The 22,029-nt window shown below is 28.7% G+C and overlaps 1 protein-coding gene across 2 annotated transcripts; it reads left to right on the top strand.

Annotated features, from left to right (window-relative positions):
• Positions 1 to 16,427: 16,427 nt before the first annotated feature.
• On the top strand, positions 16,428 to 21,503 carry LOC114397465 (putative G3BP-like protein). Of its 2 annotated transcripts, XM_028359508.1 has the most exons (11): positions 16,428 to 16,616; positions 17,282 to 17,359; positions 17,447 to 17,584; positions 18,154 to 18,430; positions 18,516 to 18,739; positions 18,954 to 19,131; positions 19,226 to 19,347; positions 19,435 to 19,494; positions 20,061 to 20,124; positions 20,672 to 20,715; positions 20,856 to 20,972. In XM_028359508.1, exons 2-10 carry the CDS (start codon positions 17,309 to 17,311, stop codon positions 20,710 to 20,712), a joined length of 1,155 nt encoding a protein of 384 aa, XP_028215309.1. In that variant the 5' UTR covers positions 16,428 to 16,616; positions 17,282 to 17,308; the 3' UTR covers positions 20,713 to 20,715; positions 20,856 to 20,972. The 2 variants fall into 2 exon arrangements, with proteins under 2 accessions (XP_028215309.1, XP_028215308.1); XM_028359507.1 differs by lacking the exon at positions 20,672 to 20,715 and having other exon boundaries at positions 20,856 to 21,503.
• Positions 21,504 to 22,029: the final 526 nt, after the last annotated feature.

A 22,029-nucleotide genomic window follows, 5' to 3' on the forward strand; every position in this document is an offset into this window, starting at 1 on the left:
TCCCCTTCATCAGTTAACCCAAATTCGTGAACATTAATCAGTGCACGCTTCGTGTTCGATTAATTGCCTCTGAGTCTAACTTGCGTTCATGCTTAATGGACGAAGGGATAACTGGTGTATGTGTTGCCTAATCACGTATTGACAACCCTAAGTTGATTTTCGCTTAGTAAATTGAAATAGGGTTGGATTAAGTGGTTAACTGTTAGGGACGAATTCTCCATAACCTAGGATAAGAGAATGGCTTCTGAATCAGAGGAAACAACCCATTTTTAATATTAGTAGTTTCGTATTACAGTTTACTTGTTTCGTCCTTTAAATCACAAAACAAACAAACCCCCCCCCAATCGTTACTGTTACTGCAAGTGTATTATGAACATTTGGTTTATCATTGCTCGTTGGGAAACGACCTAGGATCACTTCCTAGTTATTGCATTTTCATGTTTATTTGATTCGGGTACGGCCTCGATCAACTGGTTCTTCATCATTTCTCATCCATTCATGATCGCAGCCCAGCAATCAGATTCGTCGCGTCATCCACCTGCGACGCATGATGCCTCATTCGTGGAGCCACATATCCCTTAGGTCCCCGAGCCACTAGCAGCGCCGACAGATGCTTGTTCTGATGTGGACCAGCCTAGACATGCAGTGGTAAGTGTTACTATTTGCTTAGTTGTATCAAATTTCATTTACATCAATTATTTTAATACTAATTTGTCTAATTTGTTTATTTTCAATTTAACAGGATGCTTGCCATGTGATCGCTGAAAGGTTGGAGCGTCTACTCAACCTTAGGATAGTCATGGCAGGCACAGAGACACACGAGGTCATGGAACAATGCATCAAGATTGCCAGAGGTGTCACAGAAGACCGCATTTTATATGTGAGGTCTCGACATAGGCAACACACAGATCAACCATAGTTTCTTTACACATTTGATATTATCATATTTGGACTATGTATATACTTTTCTTGTATTTGAAAACATTTTTGTTTTCGACTGAACATTTTGTATATTTTAAGTTATTTTGGTTTATAATATTAGTGTTAACATTTAAATCTTATTTTTAAATTACTTGATTCCAAATTCATTCGAAATTCATCGAAATAGTATGAATGTGATTTCAAATTAGAGCAAACAACTAAAAACTAATTTGAAATAATACAATATGGATGTCACTAATTTAGAAATTATTTTTTCTTATTCTCTTACTCAAAACTATTTTGAAGCAAACTACCTCATTACTAAAAACTATTTTGAAGCAAACTACCTCATTACTATATTTTTTAATTATATTTTTAGTTTTATTTTACAAAAAAAAATCAAAATTAATTATAAGTTCATAAAAACATTCAATAATTTATAAGTTTTATTTTGCGTTAATTTGTGATTGATTGTGATTGATTGTGATTGCATAATTTCGAAGAAGAAGATGAGGGGATAAAATGTGCTCATGAGACGTGCCTGGACAGTGAGCAAAGTGTAGATAGGATAACTCTCCAAGCCCCAGGGGAGTGGTGAGCACAAGGCCAATTAGGCCCTGATCAAACTCTTAATTTAATTTATTTTTAATTCATTTAAAAATTATTTTCAATTTAAATTATTAATTAACAAATTTTAAGAAAATAATTGTAATTAAACTTTTAGTAAGATTATGAAATTCAAAAATATGTATATACAATTGTTTGCTTTAGATTATTTGACAACTTTTATTACTCATTTACAAAGTTATAAGATAAATTAGTTTACATAAAACAATTAGTTTGATTTTAAAAAAAAAATTGACGTTGAAGTAGTATGATCACAAATTTTTTTATTTATTATTACTCATAGAAGTAGTATGATCACAAATTTTTTTTATTTATTATTTAGTCTGTTTGTTTTTCTATTTTTTATTTACTCTCTTTGTTTTTTTATCTTTGTATACTTTTTTATTTACCAACAAATTTATTTTCTGATCCCACTATTATCATTTTAATTTAACCAATTTCTTGATTTAGGTAAATCATGAACATAAAATAATCATCATACGGTTTCATTTTGTAATAGACACGAATTTAAACATTACATTAACTTCAACATAGTGGAAAGAAATAAAAATTTTCATGAAATACTACAACTAAGTAATGCTAATATTGTTTTAACATGGATGATTACACATTAACATGTAATATTAGTGTTAACATGTAATATAAAAGGGCATCATGAGTAGGGGTCATAGTGGCTTCAAGTAATTTTAATATACCATGGATGATTACACATTAACATTGTGTTAACATCATCATCATTTTTCAATTGCATACATTGAAAGTGAAATTAGTTACCTGTATCTGTGAATGACTGCTGATTGTAAATTTCATCCAAATATTGTTTGTTGGTTAGCTGAAGGGCATTGTGTATTCTGGTTTTCAACGTTTGAAAACCACAAGTGTTAGGTACTCGAATGGGTACTGGAGTGGAAGTTTGAAAATAAACACCACTATCATTGTGAACAATGGATCCATTTGGAAAAATAAAACCTAACATTGAGTTCACAATTGTCTGACTGCTTGTTTCTCCCAAGAATACCATACTTTGTTCTAAGAATTGGGTTAAGAGAGAATGTGTGATTTTTTACAATGTTCGGGTGTGTCATATATATAGATGAGTTTCAGTATCATTGCTTCAATTTTTAAAAAAAAAATACAAATGCGTGCAGATGGTTTATGTTTGTGTTGTCAACTATAGCAATGTCATGACATGCTTTATGTTGCATCACATCAGAATGTGTTGTCAACTCTTACAATGTCCAGTCACGCTTTATGTTAACACGCATGCATTTCACAATGTATTGTCAACTCAAACAACGATTTATCATACATGCGTACTTTATTTTAGTTGCACCAATTAATTTTTTCTTAACACAAGAATTAAGTAATAATTTTTTTCTTAACACAACTTTAAATAAGTCAGGGACCAAAAGTTAGGGACCAAAACATAACATGGTACATAAGTTGGTGGGAACTATGTGTTAAAAATTAATGTGTTTAAACTTAATTCAACAAATATACAAAGACAGATAACTCTAATGTGAGATTAAAATTCATAACGATCAGTCATTAAAAGGTACATGTTCAGTCATCATTTATGTCAACATAGTCTCTTTTGAACATCATGAAGCTTTTGTAATGCTGCATTCTACTAATATATGGAGTTGGCCACTGCTTCGCTTGAGGATAACAATTGGTAGACCATAGGTAAAGGACAACGGTCTTTTAAAAAAATATGTTGTACATGCAAAAAAAAATATTAACTCAACCATCCACATCTAATTGCATAAATATAAAAAAAACACTTTATATCTATAATGTACCTGAACAAAATGATTGCCATAGACGTGACCGATACAAATTATGTAATGCACTGAAGAATCTGTCGATGGTTGACTTCTATGAGGAAAGAACGTCATGCTTTGTTGTTGAGACAAGGATACAAGGATTACATTATACCTTGATGCAATGACATATCCCATGTCGGTTATATCCATCCACTTATCCATATTCACCTGAATGAAACATATATAGATATCAAAGTTAATTTTAAAGTTAAGTCTTAAAAACCAATACATAAATTACATACCTTGGTTAAACCATCAACTAGTGGCATCCTTAATTCCTCAAATCTGTTTGTGCCACCAAAGAGCTTGATATAGTCATCTGAGAATTTGCCAAGTTCTTTAAGTAGATGGTTGCGGACCAACGACCAAGAGTCTTCACCTATACCTAATAAACCAGCAACCGACCAATATCCACAGTTTCCGTCAGCTTTGACGTCAACAATGTTATCAATGAAGTCATGGATAAATGGCTGAAATTGATCCAACATAGGCATCATCCTTCTTGGATTGGTTTGGTCAGAAGATGATGCACTACGCCTCACTAACGAATTGCTATTTTGCATAGAATGAAAAACATTTGCATACTCCCAATAAGATGGATCATGCTTTGTTGACCTTGGGTTTCTGCTCATCGGTTTCTTCGGTGCACCTTTTGTGTTAACCTTTGCTAGAGGAGGACACAAAATTTTGATCAGGATATGCAATTTCCCGAAGTTTACTCTAAAACTCTTTAGAGTAAACTTACCACAAACATCAAGTTCTTCAAATCTTTTAGATATGGTTTCCATCTCTTCCTTGATGGTCACTTAAGGCTCAAATAACCCTTGGTCTGAAAAACTAAGTCTCCTCTAGAACATATGGATTGAATCCAATGAGATGCAACCAACAACATATTTAGATAACTCACATGCACAAGGAAGACCGTGCGTGGTTCTCATGACACAACCACAAGCGAAAGGATTCTTGCCAGCATAATGTACACACTCAAATTCAGCAGCAATCTGATTTAAAGCATACCTTGAAACCATTCCAAGAAGCCTCTTGTATAAGGTTTTTTTAAACACATGTCCAACCACATGTGTACTTGTTTCAAATGATACTTTAATTTTCGTGTGTTGTAGCATCATCATGTTGTTCATGGCATCCCAGACACTGCATAAGTCTCCAAGGCTATTCTGTAACACTCTTTTTAAAGCCCAGTGAGTATATTCAACCCTACATTTCAAATACACAAATAACAATAAACATATACAACAATACAATTTCATCAATTCATCAACGTTAATAGAAATAATTGAACAATTTCATACCTGCTTGTTGTTGCATTTCCTAAGTGCTTCACCTTATTCGTTCAGGCAGTAACAAATCTTTCCTTGTGTGGGATTATTCATGTTTCCTTGACATAGTCAACAAACATTGGCCAAGGTGAACAAACCATTTCAAACTTCTTCAGCCATTCATCAAACTGCTGCTCCGAAGGACAATCAACCAGAGTTCCCCAAGCATCCATGACATACTCCCAAGCATTTTTTTGACCAATTAATGATTTACATTTGGCCTTCATATTCTTGTTTATGTGAAAGTTGCACTACAAATTTGTATACTTAGGAAATACAGTTTTCACTGCATTCATCAATGCTAGGTCTCTGACAGTCACAATAACTCCAGGGAGGGCATCATGTCTTAAAAATATACATCGGAATCGTTCTAAAGCCCATGTCACATTATTAAGACATTCACCCTCCAGATATGCATAACCAGCAGAGAATGTCATCCCAGTTGGTGTCACCCCAACAAAATCAAGCAGTGAGAGTCTGTACCTGTTTGTTTTGTAGGTAGTGTCTATGAAAAACACCAAATTACATGCATTGACTAACTTCACTGCATCAGGGTGACACTAAAAGATATCACGTACCACGTCTTCATCCTTTAATCTATGCCAATGAATATATTGATCTCGTTCAAGAAGCTTCATTACATGTTGCATTTCAGTATCACTTCCTCTAATGGAAGAACGATATGCATTTCTTGCATTGTATATTTGTTTGATGGTTGTACAACTATTGGCATTGTACTCCTTCAGAGTTAGCAGAATGTTTCTTGGTTTCACCATTGACTTGGTCATATCAACAATAAGTGTCTTTTCAGCTTTAGTCAATCGCCCAGCATGTGGATGTCCAACTAATGACTTGGTCAATTCATGATTATGAATCCCAAACATCAACTTCACCATCCAACCTTGTCCTCCAACCACTGGTTTGCCACGAAGCTTGAAGGGACACCTACATTTCCTAGTCCCAGTATCTCTTCTAACAAATTCTTTCTTCCTACACCTACACTTGCCACTCCTTTCACAACCAATTAACACAAACGAAGTCCTTCCTCTACTACCAGTGTTTGTGTTAGACCTTAGAATGACTACCACAAATCCGTTTTCATGAGCAACGGATCGAGCCCAATGCAAAACATCATCTCGACTGTCAAACACCTACAACGCAATCCAGACAATCTTAGTTTTCTACAACACATTCATTTTATTAAATCACTTACAATAATGAACATTATTACCTAAGAAGTATTGAACGCATACAAACAATCAACTTGTGGTTCATTCACACTACATTCTTGTTCATTTTGATCATCCATATCAACTTCCTCATATATTATAGTGTCATACATCCATTGATCTTCGTCCATCTTAACAATAAATCATAAATTTCAACACAGACATACAACACCTAACCGCACTATACATATAATACAAAACACTACATAATAACTCATGATTAGTAACCACACTATACATATAATACACATAATCTTTTACTCTCAGTCACAATAACTCATGATTAGTAAAATGCAAAAACCCTATATCATTCTACATGTATAAACAATTAAATTATTTTTTAAAATGACAATACAAACAAAGTAATAACTAAAAAAAATTTAAACTTAAGTAAATGTTACAAATTCAAAATTTATATAATCTTACGGATCAAGTTGATCCGTAAGAAGCATACAGATCAAGTTGATCCATATGCTAATTGCGAATCAACTTTATTCGTGACAGACATACAGATCAAGTTTGTCCGTACGCTTCTTACGGATTAACTTGATCCGTAAGAAGCATACGGATCAAGTTGATCCATATGCTAATTGTGGACATACGGATCAAGTTGATCCGTATGCTAATTGCGGATCAAGTTGATCCGTAAGAAGTATACATATCAACTTGATCTGTATGCTAATTGTGGATCAACTTCATTCGTGACAAACATACGGATCAAGTTTATTCGTATTAAACTTCAATCAATCCTACCAAATGCGGATCATCTACATCCTACCCTATCACTACTGTGGATCAAATAAATGCATACGCAGATCAAGTAAATGCCTAAGCTCTACACAACACCACCAAAAATGGAACCAAAAACGCAAACGACAGGGAGGGAGAAGAGGGCTTACCTCGACAATGCCGACGAGCTGAAGAAGAAGAAGAAGACACCACGGGACGCGCCATGCACAACGAATGAAGATGAAGAACAACGACGCAGGGGCTCATGAAGGAGATGCTGCGACTGAAGACGGAAAATCAGCTGAAGAAGAAGGGAGCTGCTGAAGACGAAATGGAAGTTGAAGAAGAAAGTGAGGCGTGAAAAAAGGATGTTGGGTGCACAAAACGTTTCTAAAAAATGTCAGGGTTATTTTTGTCTTTTCCATTAAAGTGTTGGGTGCACCAGCAATAATGCAGGATGCACCTAGCATCACCCCTAGTATTATTATATTATGTTATTTTGTCTTATTTTCTTCAAGGGACTCAATCATATTTTTGGTGAGACGGAGACCCATTTTTTCATGTCTTGACACCCTATATATAGTTTATGTTTCCCATTGATGAATTAAGAAGAATTCCAACAATCTTTACTCTTTTTTTTTTGTTGAGTAGTTTAGAACCCTTTATTCCAAATCTAGTTCCAAGCCGTCTAACAAAATTCAAAAGGCAATTATTCTGTATTCACAAAGAATTTAAAACAAAATGTTTAAGCCATTTCGTGAATAGGAAAATTAAGTGGTTTGATAGTAATTTATTAAAGTACTCACAAGCTAATAACTTACTCATTTTGTGAATAGAAAGAGTTTGGATAGACTACTTTGAGGGAAAAAGTTTCTCAACGTATCCTACTTTAAGTAATAAATTATTTATTCTTTTCATTTATTGTTTATCAAATATCAGTCGATTATCATCATCATTAATTAATTAATTATATATATATATATATATATATATATATATATATATATATTATGTACAACAACTTTAGTGGGGTCTAACGAACTTGATGTTCTTTTGTTTATTAGTAGTTCACGTAAACATTTTAAATCATGCTATATGAAGCTTGAGAACAATGATAGTATTTGATGCTTTTCTTTTTACTTTTAAACTTTTTTTTCCTAATATACAGGGATAAAATGGAAAGATTCAAAATGCAACTGAATATAGAATTAAATAATATTCATTTAATTTAATTATGGTAACAATTTAAATTATTAATTAACATCAATCCAAACTTTAAGTGACTAATAATTTAAAAAATATTGATTAATTTAAAATAAAAAATTCTGTATGTACATATAAATAATTAAATATAATACTTATTTTTGTAGCATAACTAATTTGATAATAAAATTTAAAATTATATAGACATTACTCAATAAAATATAATTTTTTTGAAATAATTTAAATTAAAAATATAAACATCATTAATATTTTTATATAATATGTTTAAATCTATACAAAAATACAATAAATTTAATTTAAATTTATTATATATTAATAATCTTATATATTTTAACACGAGATTTTTATACTAGTATATATAAAGATTTAATTTTATAGAATGATATCACATGACAACTCCATATTCATTTTCTAAAATATTATTAAATAATATTATTCAATTCAAATAATTTATTTTAATAACTTTTATTTCATTAATTGATCATGATATCATTAAGTAAGTGAGACATTTCTTCTATTTGAAAATAATTATAATTTAAAGGATGTATAAGATTAGAAAATTAACAATTAAAAATAATTCAAGATTGAAATGATTCATTACATTTAAAATTGATTTTAAAATTTTTATATTATATGATATTCAACTTATTTAATGTATTTTAATTAATATATTATTATTTTAAAAATTAAATAAACAATGATTTTGATAAATTTACAAATTATTAACACTTAAATCAAATTAAACTACATCATACCTATAATATATCCAAATGATTCTTTTATTTTTATCACTATTTCTAACAAATGATGATACTGTTTATAATACTAGGTACTTGTGATAATTTTAAAATACTTAATTAATTAATTTAATTTAAAAATATATTATAAAAGAATGCTTTTTCATGTGGACATATGTTATTTTTAATAAAGATTAGTCATCACTCACTACCTACCTACTTGTATCAATATACCAAAAAATTAGAAAAATGAACTAGATCAACTTTTTTAAAAGAAAACATGTAAGGCATCGTCAAAGTAAAGGAGATTTTATCTAGAACAACACTTTAATGATAATAATTTTTTGGAGCATTTGTGCATGTAATTTTTTTTTTTGAAAGGATGTGCATATGAAAATATTCTATCTAGAACAACGCCCCAATAATAACAATTTAAAGTTCTTTATATTTATTTTATTTTTTGAGTTTTATATAATAAATATAAGAATAATTTTGATATGATATATTTTATGTTTATCAAAGTAAAAATATGAAAAATATCCAATTTTAGGTATATTTTAAAATATGGTAATGTGTTCTATTATAAAACATACATGTGTACAATTTAAATAATTATTAATGAAAATTTAAATCAATTTACACAGTTAAATTTAAATCAATTCCCGCATGTATATTTTACTATCATGAAACATACACATGCACAATTTTAATTGATTGTTCAATAAAACAATTTAAATCAATATTAATTTACTTTAGATATTTACTAAATATTATATATTTATTTATAATTTGAAAAATTTTAAATTCATCATAATTTATTTTAATATTTTAAAAAAATATAAAAGGACAATTAATTAAAATCATAATTAATTGATTGTCTATTATATTTTAATTTGAGTTAATTAAGGTAATTACCACCCATATAGTGATCATTCTTTTTTTTTTATTTCATTAGGGGTTATTTCTATGTTTATATATACCCAATGTATTAAAATTGAAGGTCTCATATATGGTCATTTTCTTCCATTTCTTTCCTTCGATTTGGTTAAGAAAATATATCATGATGTTTAAAATGATCGGTTCTCGTTGATGATATAAAGTGATGTTTCTTATTCTATGTTATTTATGAAATTTTATTCTTAATGTTTATTGTGTTTCATCTACACATGTTTACCTTATAGATGAAAAGGGAAAGGATTGTTCAAATTTGTGTTTTAAATAACGATCCAAGCAACAATTAGATTCCATATATTCTTTGATATTTAGAATATCATGTACATATTTAATTTTTTTTCATTTTATAAGATGAATGGATGCATGTAAGAGACACAACCAAAGCTGAATTTTATCTTCTATTTTATAGGTCTCTAAAAAATCTTATATTTTATAGGATTATGAATTGAAAATTAGTATTTTTGTATTATGTTCATTCAGTTTTGTTAATCAAATTATGTTTTTCAATAGATAAACTTATATGCGCATTCTTATTTATTCCTTATTGTTTGTTTCAATCACGTTAATAAATTTAGTTTAAAAATTTTAAGTTCCAAAAACAATTATTTGTATAGTAATATATAATAAAAAATTATTTTAATGTATTTAGTTAGAATAATAGATAAATACCAAATATAAATATACCATTAAATTTTCATGCTAATTATAGTATATTAAAATTTGGTTGATATATTGAATATTTGATTTTTTTAATTAGACATATTTAATTGTGTTAGTAATGTTTGATTTATTTAGTATATTTATTTTCAAAATTTATTTAATAATAAAATACTATTTTTTTAGATTAATTAAATCAAACAATTTTCATCATTCTACTTATGATTTTTTTCCTTTTTCAGTTTTAATTATTTTCCCAAAAACAATTATCAATAGAAAATGTGATAGAATTATATAAACAATTAATCCATTAATATGAATTTTTATTTTATATAATACCTTAATTAATTTATTAGTTTTTTTTGGAATAATTTTTATAATTATAATAATCAATTATCATGTGAGCAACATAATAAATAAAATATTTTATTTATTAATTGTTATATATTTAAAATATTGAAACTATGCAATCAACTACAAAAACATGCTTGAAAATCATAATAAATATTTAACTAATAAGACACAGAATTATATTATAATTAAACAATTTTTCTCAATTTTTGTTATCTCAAATCAAGTGTACAAACAATAATAAAAATGAACAAAATTAATTTTTTTTAAAGAAAGTTGAAGGAAACATGCAAGACATCACTAAAATGAAAGAGATCCTACCTATAATAATGTTTCCAATAATAACAATTTTTTGAAACATGTGTATATAAAAATATATTTAAATATTTATTAACATACATACTAATGTACATTTATTAAAATTTAAACTAAATAATTAATAATATACTAAAAATTCAAATAATATAAAAAATCACTCATATAAATTATAAAATGTGAATTTAATAGTCACATGAAAAACTAAGCTAATATATCATAAGAAATACATACTTGCATTATAATATAAAATAAGTTATCTCTATACTACAAATTAAAATGCGCAACTTAAGGGTGAGATTTTCCAGTTTCTCCTTACTAAACACTTTCAATACCCTCCTTCTTCTCTTTATTTTATATATATATATAGAGAGTATTTGACATGTAGGATGTACAAGTAGAAAGAAGATTGATTATCAAATATTTAAGTGTTTTTATTTAAATTTTATGTATTTACTTAATTATAAAGATAAGCATAGACATATATAAAAAGAATATCACAACTTTTAATTGATTTTTTTTGTCACTCCAAATTTATATGCCTGAAAGTAAAACTTCATATATGTTAGAGTTACTCATACAACTAATACTTTTATATAAAAAAAAAACTTTTTTGGCTAGTGAATTTTAGCTAATTAATAAATTCTTTAGGGTATACTTTTTTTTTAATCCATGTATATAATGAAATACTCTCTTAACTTCCAGAAATCCATAATTATAATTAATAATGATCGCCCAAATCAATTAGCCCTAATATGATACATGCGTAATGCATAGATATAAATATGAATTACCGCAAATAGAATATAATAGTTTAAAAAATATAATTTTTTATACTATTGAATTTTTTTTAAAAAAAAGAATATTTTGATATGAAAAGAAATTTAAACATCATTCATATAAAATTCTTATACATTAAATTTAAATATAAATATCCAAGACCCCTTGACATATAAAAAACAATGATTAATAAAAACACTCAAATAAATTTACCCTAGTATGGATACCCATAATTGTTAACTTTTCAACGACTCTTATTCTACGACATTTCACTCAACTTCTTGGTGATAAAATAGAATATATAATAGTTTTAAAATATATTTTTTATACTTTTGAATTAAAAAAATAAAGGATATTTTGATAAAAATAAAGAAACTTAAAACATCATTCATATAAAAGTTATATTCATTAATTTCAAATATAAATATCTTAGAAACTATTGAAATAAAAAAAATCAATAATTATAAAAATAATCACCAAAATGAACATATTGTAGTTTGAATAGTAGTACGACGAGTGAATATAAATATGAATTAATGTAATATAAATAAAACATATAATAGTTTACAAATATAGTTTTTATACTTTCAAAATAAATAAAGGAATGTTATTTTGATATAAAAATGAACTTTAAACATCTTTCATATAAAGTTGTATACATTAAATTTAAATATAAATATCTAAGAGTCTCTTAACATTAAAAAACTAATGATTATAAAAAAAATATTAATCGTCCCAATGAATTTTCCATAGTATGGTTATCCTTGTGGCAGAAGGATATAAATATAGATTAATGTGACATAAAAAGAATACAAAATAGTTAAGAAAATATTCTTTTATCAAATTAAAAAATAAAAATATTTTGATATAAAAATAAATTTAAACACCTTTCATATAAAAGTTATATATATTAAATTTAAATTTAAATATCTAAGAGTCTTTTAAGATAAAAAATCAATAATTATAAAAAGAAAATCATTTCAAATGATTTGTCCAATCACTGTATTTGACAGGTGAATATAAATATGGATTGCAACAACATAAATAAAACATATTATTATTTAAAAATATAATTTTTATACTTTTAAATTAAAATAAATGAAGAATGTTTTTATATAAAAAGAAATATAAACACCATTTATATATAAAAGTTGTATATATTAAGTTTAAATATTAATATTTGAGGGTTTCTTAAAATAAATAAACCAATGATTATTAAAAGAAAGTCATTTCAAAGGATTTTTCCTAATATTGTTGTGAATGTATGAATACATGATTTTGATGATGCCAAAGAATAATCCAACAATGTTGCTTTCAAGATTACTTCAACAAACATTCAAAAGTTAAGTATTGTTTCAAGATTAATACAAGGTTGTTTCAACAAATAAGCATTGCTTCAAGATTAATTCATCAAGCTTTTGCCTCAAAATAAAGTGTGTTCAAGAGATCAAGGCTCTGATAATCGATTACCAGGCAGTGTAATCGATTCCCAGAAGACAGATTAATTCAAGATCAAGGCTCTGGTAATCGATTACCAGGCAGTGTAATCGATTCCCAGAAGACAGATTAATTCAAGATTAAGCTTTTGCCTCAAAACAAAGTGTGTTCAAGAGATCAAGGCTCTGGTAATCGATTATCAGAAGACAATTTTGAAAAATCAGCTTTTAGAAGGATTTTGAAATTTGAATTTAAAAGCTGTAATTGATTACCATTGATGTGTAATCGATTACCAGCAACAAAACTCTTGAAATTCAATTTGAAAAGTCATGACCCTTTGAAATATAACTGTGTAATCGATTAACAAAAACTTGTAATCGATTACCAGTGAAGAGTTTTAGAAAAAACTTTTTGAAAAGACACATTTCTTCAAACTATTTTGAGAAGGCATGATGACCCTATATATATGTGTGTCTGACTTTGAAAAGTAAGAGAAAGATGTTCTAAGAGAACTTCATTGCCAAATGCTCTCTTAACAACTCTTGGGCAAACACTTGTAAATCTATTGAGAGTTCATCTAGGAACTTCAAATTGTATTATCATCTTTAAAAGAGAAAAATTCCTCTAGGATCTTCAATTTGTATCATATACTCTAAATGAGAGAAATCTTTCTTTTCATCTCAGAAACTCAGTTGTAATCAAGAGATTGATTGTCTCTCTTGAATTGAGAGAATTGTAATCAAGAGACTGATTGTCTCTTGAAGAATCTTGAACACAAGGGTGAGAGATCCCAAGGTGTGTTCAAAGTCTGCTGAACATAGGCACGGGAAGTGGCCAAGCCAGTATAAATCGAGTTTGCATTTCTCTCTTCCCTTATCACATTTATTTTATTGAAATCAATTTTGTCATGCATGTTTAAAAAACATTATTAAATTGATTGTTGTTTCTTCTTCTGTATTCCAAGCCTATTATTTCAAAGGGGGTTAAAGTTTATTAGTGAAAAATTTTGAAACTTAATTTACCCCGCTCTTAAGTTATTGAGGTCACTTGTCCAATAATTGTCACTTGTGTATGATAGATGAATATAAATATGGATTAGAGAAACATGAATAAAATACATAATTGTTTAAAAAAAATATAATTTTTGTACTTTCAAACTAAAAAATGAAGGATGTTTTGATATACAAAGAAATATAAACACAATTCATATAAAACTTGTATATATTAAATTTAAATATAAATATCTAAGAGTCTTTTTACTAAGAAAAATAAATAATTACGAAAAAATCACCAAAATAAATATAAATATGAATTAATGCAATATAAATAGAACATATAATAATTAAAAAATATAATTTTTATACTTTCAAAATAAACAAACAAATGATATTTTGATATAAAAAAAATTTAAACATCATTCATATAAAATTGTATACATTCAATTTAAATATAAATATCTAAGTATCTTTTAATATTAAAAAACAATGGTTATAAAAAAAATTAAACATCCTTGACATAAAAAACCTAATGATTATATAAAAAAGTATCCAACTAAATTTGCCCTAATATGATAATTTGATAAATATAAATATAAATATGTGCAACATAAATAAAATATGTAATAGTTTAAAAAATATAATTTTATACTTTTAAATTAAAAAATGAAGGATGTTTGAATATAAACATTTAAACATCATTTATTAAATTTTGTAGATAAATTAAATTTAAATATAAATATTTAAGAGTCTTTAAACATAAAAAAATTAATGATTAACCATCCCATAAATTTATCCTATGAATATCTATCGGACAAATGAATAACTAACGTTGTTATATGCTCAATTTATGTTAAGTATGTGTGTTCAGTTCATATAATTATATTATTATTATTATTATTATTATTATTATTATTATTATTATTATTATATCTTTTAAAATAAAAATGAATCATAATTTCATGTGTCCAATTTATGTTATAACATATGTAATTAAAATGGTATATTGATATCATATGATTAAAAAATATTATAACATCATTTTTAATTATACTTGGTTGGGATATATTTTATCTCAATTTCATCTTGATTTAAAACATCTTAATTTGGATGTATATTCAAATTTTCTGATACAAACATTCTTTGAACAACTCTTCTATTTTTATTATGTTGATCATACATTAAATGGATAATTGATTAATATGGTGTGGCAACCAATGATTACAAGTCTTTCTAATTTTTTTATTAGTAAAAATTAGAAAAAAAATATTTGTTTTTGGCTTTTGTAAATTTTTTATTTTCGTATGTTTTTTTAATTTTACTATTAAGCTTTAGAATTTTACTAACAAAATATTTTTAATATAATTTTTTATCTATTTAATTATAAATCAGAAATGTAAACTACAAAATATAGATTTTAAATATCATGTTTATTTATTTAATTAATTTATTTATTATCAATATAAAATAAAGATTGGTCCAGATTTAAATTAATTTTTTATAGAAAAATTAAATAAAGGTCCAGATTTATTAATATAAATTAATTTTTTAAATATAAAATAAATTTTGATTTTCGTAAAATTATTTTAAATAAAAAATATAATGTTTTTTAAATATAAAATACATATATAATTACACTTTTATTCTAAACTTTAGCGAGAAAGTTAAAATTACTATTTTAGCCTTGCATTATAAGCTGAAAAGTCTTTATTTTTTAGAATAAAAAATTATATAAAATTACTCTTTTAGTCTTAAAATAAGTATAAAAAAATATAATTACCCTCACTTCTATATATATATATATATATATATATATATATAAAGATAAAAAAAAAACAGAATAAAGAATGTTCATGAAATGGACATTTCATATATTACTTTTCTAAACTCTAATTAATCTAAAAATTTCTCCTATCTATCTCAAATTAATTTTTCTTATCTTTATTTTTTATGTAATTATTTTTCTTAACTACTTACAAATTTTAGTTTACCCTCTTGTATTTTTCTCTCTAAATGATAAAAAAACTATCAATATTCAATATAAACTTAAAAAACAATTCATATATTCAAAATTATTTATTTATTACAAATTTAAATTATAATATAATTAAAAATATTTATTAAAATACTAGTTTTTTTTTCTAAAAAAACTCAAACCTAAGGTTTATAATGTAATTAACTTAATAAAAATGAAATTAAATATTCAATAATCCAGAGACTTCATTGAGTTCAATATTCAATAAGTCTGACGTCACAGAGGAATCTGTTTCCTTTTTATTTTATTTTATATTGTAGAAAAACAAAGGCCTTGGAAGGAATTGTGAGAGCGTGTGCTTTTTGCGTTCTCTCTCTAAATCCAACGTTTGGAGTGTTTCTCTCTCACTCCTCTCTGCAAGATCCGCACCCCAAACCCTAGCAAACCCCTACCACAGAGGGAGCTGTGAAGAACAACAACACGCACCGTCACCACCACCCTCGCTCGCTTCTTCTGATCCAGGTATAATCTAAAACTCTCTCGCACCTTTGCTTCTATTCTTTCTTCCTTCACTTTTTTGTTTTCTTTTTCATTTTTAAAACATTTCAAATACTTTTCGCGGTGAACTTTACCGTAGAAATTTAGGTTCTCTAAAATGCTGGTTTTGATAGTGAAAATTCTGCGCTGAAAGTTGCTTGCCGTACTGGTTCATGGATCCCCAGTGAATATAGAACCTTTTGTTTTTCGTTTCGCTTTTTTATATTTTTTTTGTTTCTTACAACGGAATCTTTTTCTCTTTTTTGGAGAAGTTTAGTCGTTTCGTTCACTGGCTAAAAAAATGGTACTATCACGCTGAAGAGTTTCACGTTATTATTGTTATTTGCGTGCTTTTTAGGGTGGGTCTGATAAATACTTGAGTGGAGTTGTGCACGCTTTGTAAATGTCGTTGTGAAAGAGGAAGGATGTGAAGGGACTAACGAATAAACTTATTATTTTTCACTTTGTTTGCTGAATTGCTTTTATTGAAATGTTTTATTGGAGAAAAATGGAGGCTTAGGTTTTCAAGTTATTTTTCCCCTCCTTCAAAGGTTGTCTTGACTTGTTTAACTCTCACTTTAAATAAGATTTCTGGGGATTCAGTGTGCATGTTGATTATATCATGATAAGTTAGTGATTTTAATTGGCAGTTGGACTAGCTTTTGGAAACAATTACAATGGCAACTTCAGAGCAGCAAGTCCCTCCCCAAACTCCTGCAGCTGATATTGTATGTATATGAGTATATCTACATTTTATTGCTATACATGGTCCTTTTAATGTTCACGCAACTGACTTGTTTTGAATATACCTAAAGGTTGGCAATGCTTTTGTGGATCAATACTACCATATGTTGCATGAAAGCCCTGAGCTTGTGCATAGGTTTTACCAAGATGTCAGTAAGCTTGGCCGTCCTGAGCAGAATGGCATAATGGGTATTACAACCACAATGTTTGTGAGTTTTCTCTATCCCTCTTTCATCCTATCTCCTTATTCCTGTATATGCCATGTAGTGTCCACCCAACTTGCTTCATGTTTCGGTATCTGTATTCATATCTGTGATACGTTTTTATAGATTCTTTTTTATTTTTGACCTTTGGACATTTGTTGTATTGGTATCTTGCATGCGAGTGTAACACTCCTAGTCCTAGCTCTTACTCCAACTTTGCACTACGTTCATTTGGAAAACATATATATATATATATATATATATATATATTATTTGTGGGAATTGAAGACAGTGTTATGGGGTTTACAGTAACTCACGCACCCTATTCAATCAAATGAGTTAGATCCCCTTGACTTAGAAAACATGCTTTATGATTAGAGTATTAGACCTGGAACTGATCAGATGTGATTAATTGCTATTGCCTGTTCATTTATTTACTTTATTTTCGTCCTTTTCCATTATCAGATTTATGAAGTCCAACTGCATAAAATATGAAGGTTTTTTTTTTCACAATAAAATGCTGTTAATACTAGTCTTCTAATTTTAGTGCATTCTTTTTAATTTTAATTGGGCAGGATATTAACAAGAAGATACTATCATTGGGTTATGGCGAACTCAGTGCAGAGATTGTATCTGTGGATGCACAAGAATCTTATGGTGGGGGAGTCATTGTCTTGGTCACTGGGTTTATGATAGGAAAGGACGACATTAAGCAGAAATTTACTCAATGTTTCTTCCTTGCTCCTCAAGAGAAAGGCTACTTTGTTTTGAATGACGTTTTCAGATATGTTGATGAAAATGGAATCCAAGGGTCTGCTCATGATATTGGAACTCCTGCCCCTCCTGACACTGGTAGTTGCATAAGTTTTGTGATTGTATTATTTTTTTAGTTCCTTTTGGTTGTCTTCTTAAGATGGCCCTGTTCCCAACCTTTTAGTTGCCGATCCTTCTGTGCTGGAGACACAAGTTTCCGAGCAAATATCTGTGACAGCTGAGGATGGTGGAGAGGAGGTCTACAACCCAGAAAATGGTCAAGCTGCAATTGAAGAAGAGGAAGCACCTGTACCTGAGGTTCTTGATGAAATTCCTGATGATTCTCAGATGGTAGCTGGATTGGCATCTCAAATTGAAGAAGTTCCAAAGAAGTCTTATGCTTATATTGTTAGTCTGCATTCTAAAATACCCTATTCCTTTCTGGTCATTTTCATCTCATACTTACTTTCATTGTACATGCTGCTTATAATCTTTGATTCTACTATATGGAGTGAAATGCTGAAAATTGACCAGAATAATACGTTTGTTTTCCTTTTATCTGCATGAGTACAATTGCTCTTGTTACTTGTTATTTTTCTTTCTAATTGTTAGTCTTTTTTAGGTGAAGGTCATGAAAGAGGGTGCTGCGCCCTCTTCCACTGTGACACCTGTTTCTGTGAAATCTGCCCACAAGAGCCAAGAACAGCAGGGTATTGCTGCACCTCCACCATCTAGCATATCAGAGACAAATGGTTCTATTATAAACACTAATGAAGTTGGAAACAATCAAGAAACTGAAGGTGTGGTGCCCCTTGTCAGATACATAAAATGGCTCAAATTTCATTGTGTTTAACTTAGTGAGATGCATTAACATGTTTAATTGCTTTTGGACAGCCGAGGGCTATTCTATTTATGTGAAAGGTCTGCCACCAACTGCTACGCCTGCCGTCTTGGAGAATGAGTTTAAGAAGTTTGGACCTATTAAGAGTGGTGGTATCCAAGTTAGGAGCCAAAAGGTATTTTATTGTTAATTCCCTTTGTTTTTTTTTTTTTTTAATTTTAGCTTCTAGCTAATATGTTTTTGCACATTATGGGTTGAATAGGGATTTTCCTTTGGCTTTGTGGAGTTTGAAGTGGCAAGTGCTGTGCAAAGTGCACTTGAGGTATTTATTAAATGTATCTTAATCTTTGGCTAATATACAGAGAATTTTTATAATTCAAAATTTAAATTGTCAAATTCTTCAATGGATCACTTGCTTACCATGGAAGCATATTCAGTTCCCTTAATATACTTATGTTGTAGTTTAAATTTTGTCATCATTCCCCCCTTCTTTGGGATATAATTATTTTCTTTTTATAGTTTCAAATCAATGAAAATCCTTTTTATGTTAAAAAATTGGAGATGATAAAGACAGAATTAAAAATTTTATGTTGATATTAACAAATTTATCGTTCAATTTTACTCAGCATAAGTACAGGCATATGTTGGTTTTCTGACAATGTGTTTCGCACTTTAATTGAGAAGTGCATCAGGTTTTGTGTTCTAAATTTTTTGTTTATTATTAGATTGTGATTGTCTAGAAGATGGTAACACTGTTGGAATTTTCCTTCCGTTTTTATCTTGTTCCTGGTTTAAGGAATTTGCTGAATGCTAGCTCATGATTTTTGTCTTGGTTAATTGCTCTAGATTTATGCATTTTTTTAATCTGCATTTTCATTGAAATTTCAGGCTTCTCCAATTTTGATTAATGGCCGCCAAGTTGTTGTTGAGGAAAAGAGATCAACTAATCGAGGCAAGTGTTTTTTTGATATTGAATCTTGGTCTGATTCACATTTAGTGGCCAATTTGCAGTTTGTGTATATGATAACCCCAAAATTTGTCGGGCCCATGTACTGAGGCACCCTGCTTTTGCATGAACTAATCTGTATTTACTTGCAATGATTTGTAGAGAGATTGCTTATGCACATGTTGACATCCATTTTGAGAATGATGAATGTGATCGAATTGAAGCATTAAGTTCAATGAATATCTTGTCTATCACGAATTATGATTATAGGGAACCTCCAAGAGCATTCAATTAATGTGTTTCAAGTTTGTTTGCATTTCATTGTTTTATATTTTCTTGGCTGAATGGCTAGCATCATATTATATGAAATGTAGATAACAATTGGGCTGCTTGAGGAATATATATTGTTATTCAAAATTCAAAAGTAATCTTTTGTTATTTCTATTCTTAGTTTATCAATTCATGGCTATATTCTTTTTAGCAAGAAAGGTTCACACAATATCTGACTCATTGGGGGACATGATACAAATTTTCTCGTTTTTCTGTTGCACAGTGCTAAGATCATCCCAGCTAGGGAGAAAGCATACGAGTTAGTAGGTTGCAACAATTTTTTTTTAATACCAGCTTCCTCTATGTTTTTTGGAGAACTACATCTTTTTTGTGTGGTCTTGCATTTTTTGTCACTTGTTTTAGTTATGTTGCATTTAGAAGTAAGCTGTTTTGCTATCTCTTTTCAGGTAGAGGACGTTTCTCATCTGGCAGGGCTCCTAGCTTCAGGGGTGAAGGTGCAAGAGGGCGTGGAAATTACGGAAATGGCCGAAGCTATGGCCGTGGTGACTTTAATGGCAGGGGAGAATATGGTTATAGGAATGGCAATCGGGGAGGGTTTTCAAGAGGTGATGGGTATCAGAGAAATGATCATATGGGTACCGGCGGTGGTCGCATGAATCGAGCAGGTGGGTCGGCTGTTAATCCAGCAGTCAAAACCGCGGGGGTTCGAGTTCCTGCCTCTGCTTGAGGAACTAGCTCAAGGAGTTTGGCTGGCTGATTGAAAGTATATTTCAATTTGCTGTGAATCAAGCAGTTGGAGAATTAAGGGGCGAGCCTTTTCTTTTTTTTGGAAGAGCTACTTTAAGTTTCATAAGGTCCTTTTTTTTTTTAATTATTTTTTGATATTGGTGGTCTTGCTAAAGGTAGTTTTACAATTTCTGTTCATTATAATGTCTTAGCGGTAGTTTCTGTGCTTCCCCACTTTTTATGAATATAAATATATATTTGGGGTACCTCATTTAATTTTTTGGGTACTTGACTAGTTGATAGTTGCGACATGACTCATGAGAGGTTGTTATCAGCATGAATTTGCGGAAATGATTTTGTAAAATCTAGAGTTAGTGTTAAATCTGTTTTTTTTATTGCTGGCCGTGTTTTTCAATTGGGGTAATGACGTGGTAACATTATAAAAATTGTGTGAAGTTAACAATTCAAGTAAAAGGTTTTTGTTCAATTTTGTCTTGTCGGTTGCGTAGGTGGGCTATTTTGAATGCAAATTTCAAATAAATTCCAATTTTTTTATATTGAACAATTAATTTTTTTTGATGCATGCCTATGATATGCGTTTGTTATTGGGAAGTGGAGGAAAATTCAATTAACGGCAAGTATTACTTTCTCTTTTCAATGAAAAACATGAAACCTTAGAGTTACTTAAAATTCGCCCTAAAAGGTGTTCATTTTTAACTCAACCCTATTTCTCTTGTGTATGAACAAAATTATTGCTTTATTATATTAGATAGGAATAACCGTTATGGGAATAACAGATTGAAAGTAAAAAATGCCAAACAAGGGAAAAATAAAAAAATAATAAAGAATGCACTAGTCAGAGTCCTTCAAATTAATCTCTTGTCTTACACACTT

Source organism: Glycine soja, chromosome 18 (genome assembly GCF_004193775.1).
Source record: "Glycine soja cultivar W05 chromosome 18, ASM419377v2, whole genome shotgun sequence".
Classification (NCBI taxonomy): domain Eukaryota; kingdom Viridiplantae; phylum Streptophyta; class Magnoliopsida; order Fabales; family Fabaceae; genus Glycine; species Glycine soja.

Coding starts and splice junctions, on each gene's coding strand:
- LOC114397465 (XM_028359507.1), top strand. CDS start 17,309: ATGGCAACTTCAGAGCAGCAAGTCCCTCCCCAAACTCCTGCAGCTGAT. Junction 17,360..17,446: donor AAACTCCTGCAGCTGATATT/GTATGTATATGA, acceptor ATATACCTAAAG/GTTGGCAATGCTTTTGTGGA. Junction 18,431..18,515: donor TCCTGCCCCTCCTGACACTG/GTAGTTGCATAA, acceptor CCAACCTTTTAG/TTGCCGATCCTTCTGTGCTG.